This window comes from Neospora caninum, chromosome VIIb (assembly GCF_000208865.1).
Source record: "Neospora caninum Liverpool complete genome, chromosome VIIb".
In the NCBI taxonomy this organism is placed as follows: Eukaryota; Apicomplexa; class Conoidasida; order Eucoccidiorida; family Sarcocystidae; genus Neospora; species Neospora caninum.
Window position 1 is genome coordinate 2,818,273 of NC_018394.1, and position 3,193 is coordinate 2,821,465.

The 3,193-nt window shown below is 55.0% G+C and overlaps 1 protein-coding gene across 1 annotated transcript; it reads left to right on the plus strand.

Moving 5' to 3' along the window:
- Window positions 1–325: 325 nt before the first annotated feature.
- Window positions 326–2,394, plus strand: NCLIV_027420 (hypothetical protein; the record flags this gene model as incomplete). The annotated part of the gene is made up of 3 exons (XM_003882936.1): window positions 326–567; window positions 1,373–1,692; window positions 2,135–2,394. The coding sequence occupies 3 exons, from the start codon at window positions 326–328 to the stop codon at window positions 2,392–2,394; spliced, it is 822 nt and encodes a 273-aa protein (XP_003882985.1).
- Window positions 2,395–3,193: the final 799 nt, after the last annotated feature.

Sequence of the window (3,193 nt, forward strand, 5' to 3'; positions counted from 1 at the left end):
AGCCCTGCGTCAACCGCCTCCCGTCTCCCGTGCCCCGCCGCCCAAAAAGCCGCCGTCTCTCTTGTCCGTCGAAAAAGTAAGCGCTTCCCGTGCTCCCTCATTTCCCCTGTCCACATCGTCATCGTTTCCCCTGGCCGCATCGTCCGGTCTGTCGCAGCCTCTCTCGCCGTCTAGCCTCCTCTGTCCTTTCTCGCCTTCCTCTCGTGCCTCGCCTCCGCCGTCGGCTTCGCGCGCTTCTGCGTCGCTTGCGGCTGCGCTCGCTGCTTCGTTTCCGGCCTATGCGTCTTCGGTGCCGCCGTTGAATTTTTCCCCCGTGTCGCGAATAATGGGAAACGCTCAGGGCGGGAGCGACAGCGCGGTCCTTCGGCAAGTTCAGTCTGAGTCGCTTCCGTGTGGTCCGCGGCGCCTCTCTTCTGGCCGCGACCCGTCAACGGCCGACCAGCCTGCGCCGTCTGGTCTCGCGAGCGCTGCACTCGCAGCCTTCGGAGCTTTCCAGAGACCGAGAGGAAGCCGAGACAGAGCAGAACGAAGCATCGCACAGCATGCTGGCTCAACCATGTACAGACGGTGAGCGATGTCTCGACAACGACAATCCCCGGTCTCCCATGTATATGTACAGCCTTGAAAGTGAACGTAGTTACGTATTCGAAGGATTTGAATGTGTGCATGGACGGGAAAGTAAGAATGGGATTCGAAGCGCGTGAAGGTAAGGTTGCACTTGAAGGGAGATAGGCGGTTGTGAGGACGTGTACTCGCACCGTTGTGTGTTTTCAATAAAGCACGGAGGAAAGCACGGACAACAACCGTTCCCTGCTTCTACAGGGGCCCTCCGTCCTTGAACCGAGAGGGTGACTGTCAAGCAGAAGAGTAGTTCAGTGCAGACGAGGCATCTCAGTGCTATTAACAAGAAGACGCTGTACGGATCCACGGTCTACTTATGCATTATATATATATATATATATATATAGCGAGAGATCTTCGCGGCGTATGCGTAACTTGCCGAGATGTAGATAGTACAGGAACGACTCTTGAAATGGAAAAAATGCATTCGAAAACTCTAGTGTGTGGCTCACGAACCAAGCAACTCTCGACCTGGTGCCACCAGTTTCTTGCAAAATGGGGTAGAGAGGACGCAGGCAAAACACCTTGCGAGAAGACTTCTCCCCATCTAACGTGCCTATGGCTTTTCCTCCTCCCCGGGTGGACTCCGCACTCTCGAAGGTCTCGGCGTTTGGTCTGACTCCGTTGAAACCAAGCAACGCGTCTTCTTTCCTATCGCCCTTTAGTTCGTGTGTCTCGCCACTCCTTCCTCTCATCATAGTCATCTCTTCTTCAGATTGTCGCTTCGTCGCATTCTCTGCTTTCTGCTTAGACTTGAGCGCGAGAGAGTGCAGCTGCTTCGCGATGCCTTCGAAGGGTTGATTTTCCTCGCCCCTCAAGAGTACCGGAATCTTCCTGCTTGCGCCGAGGGCGACAGCGCACCTCCCGCCTCATCTTCGTCTCCCTCTGACGCGTCTTCTGCGCGCCAGAGAGTTCTACGAGTGCTGCCTTCCCATCTCACCGATTATTCCATGCTCGAGACGAATTACGATGGATTCGTCTGGTACATTGCTCTCGAGGGCGCTCCCGGCACGCTGTATGACAAGGAAGTCTTTCTTCTTCGCTTCCGGTTTTCGCCCAAATATCCGATAGGTGAGTGCCGTGAAATCTTATTTACCGCCTGTCGTGTGCGGGGAGAAGAGAGGACATGGCCGTCCCCTCATTTTGTGCTGGTCCAGTGTTGCCTCTTTGCATTGTCTCTGTGTGGGTGAGAATCCACTCACTCTCTTTCTCGTTCCACATTTCGTTGTTCTGCCAGTCTCTGCTTCTTCTTCGGCTGTCAGCTGGAATGTGCGTCTTCACGAAATGTCCTTCCTTTCTCGCAGTCCCGAATGCCCCGCACGAGACGCTCTCCCTCCATCTTCTCGTTTTCCTTCTCTCTCCATCTGTTAATCCTTCCCGTCCGTTTCCTTCTGTTTCTCTAAATCTCCTTCCTGTCTCATTCCCTTTCTCTCTCTTCCGCTCTCTCTACCTTACGCTTTCCACTTTTCTCTCATTCTGCGCCTTTCCTCTGGTTTATGTTTCTCCGCTGCAGAGGCTCCGGAAGTCACGTTCGTGCCGCCGTTCCTGCCGGTGCATCCGCACGTCTACTCGAACGGACACATTTGTCTCTCGATCTTGTACGACTCTTGGTCTCCTGCGCTGGGCGTCAGCAGCTGCGGCATGTCGCTCCTCTCCATGGTCTCAAGTTGCCGCGAGAAGCAACGGCCGGCAGACGACGATGCGTACTGCAAATTCTGGGGGGCAAAGAGCCCCAAAAACGTCAAGTGGGTCTTCCACGACGACCGGATCTGAGGAGGCATGCAAAGAAGAGTGACCTGCGAAGCCACAGGGGAAGCAGAGCAGGGACGAGAGATAAGACTCGTGACTGGTGTCACCGATGCGTGGCGATCGTTGTCTCTCCTGTTTTGGGAGAGGACACTGACGTTCGGGCTCCGGAGAAATGCCCGCAAAGACGCAGGTTCTGGACAGTAGAGGCATGTGCTCGCGAGAAGGCTCCGATTTGTTTTTTCGGGTGTCGGAGTTGCGACTGCGCCGCGCGCAGTCGCTGCATCTCGCCGAGCATTCCGGCAAAGGCGACAGCCTTCCCGCGAAGGTTCACGTGCGGCCTCTCTCCAGAGAGAAGAGAAATGGTGGCAGAGAAGGAGAGAGACATGGAGAGAAGAGACAGGAGAGGGCAAGAAGCTCGGAGCAATCTGTACAGAACTGGATATGGGGTCAGAGAGAGAGGACAGGTAGAGAAGGGTAATGAGATAGAGATGGAGACAGAAGGGAAATAGAGATTGAGAGAGAGGAGAGAGATGGAAATAGAAAGTCAAGGGGGAGAGATGGATCGCTAAAGGGTAGAGCGATGGGGATTGAGAGAGGGAGAAGACAACGAGACGGAGAGAGATAAGCGAGAGAGTCGAGCGCGACATTGGCGGAGTATGCAGAGCCGAACAGAGACATTTTTCCCTCTTCCCACTCCTGCTCGAAGTCGCCGATTGCCGCGGTCTGCGGTGGGCAACATCGCGCCGTTCGCGTCTGTGTCATTTGGATCCGTAACAATGGCAATGGGGATCTAAACCAGTCCCTCGTTTTCCCTTTTTATTCC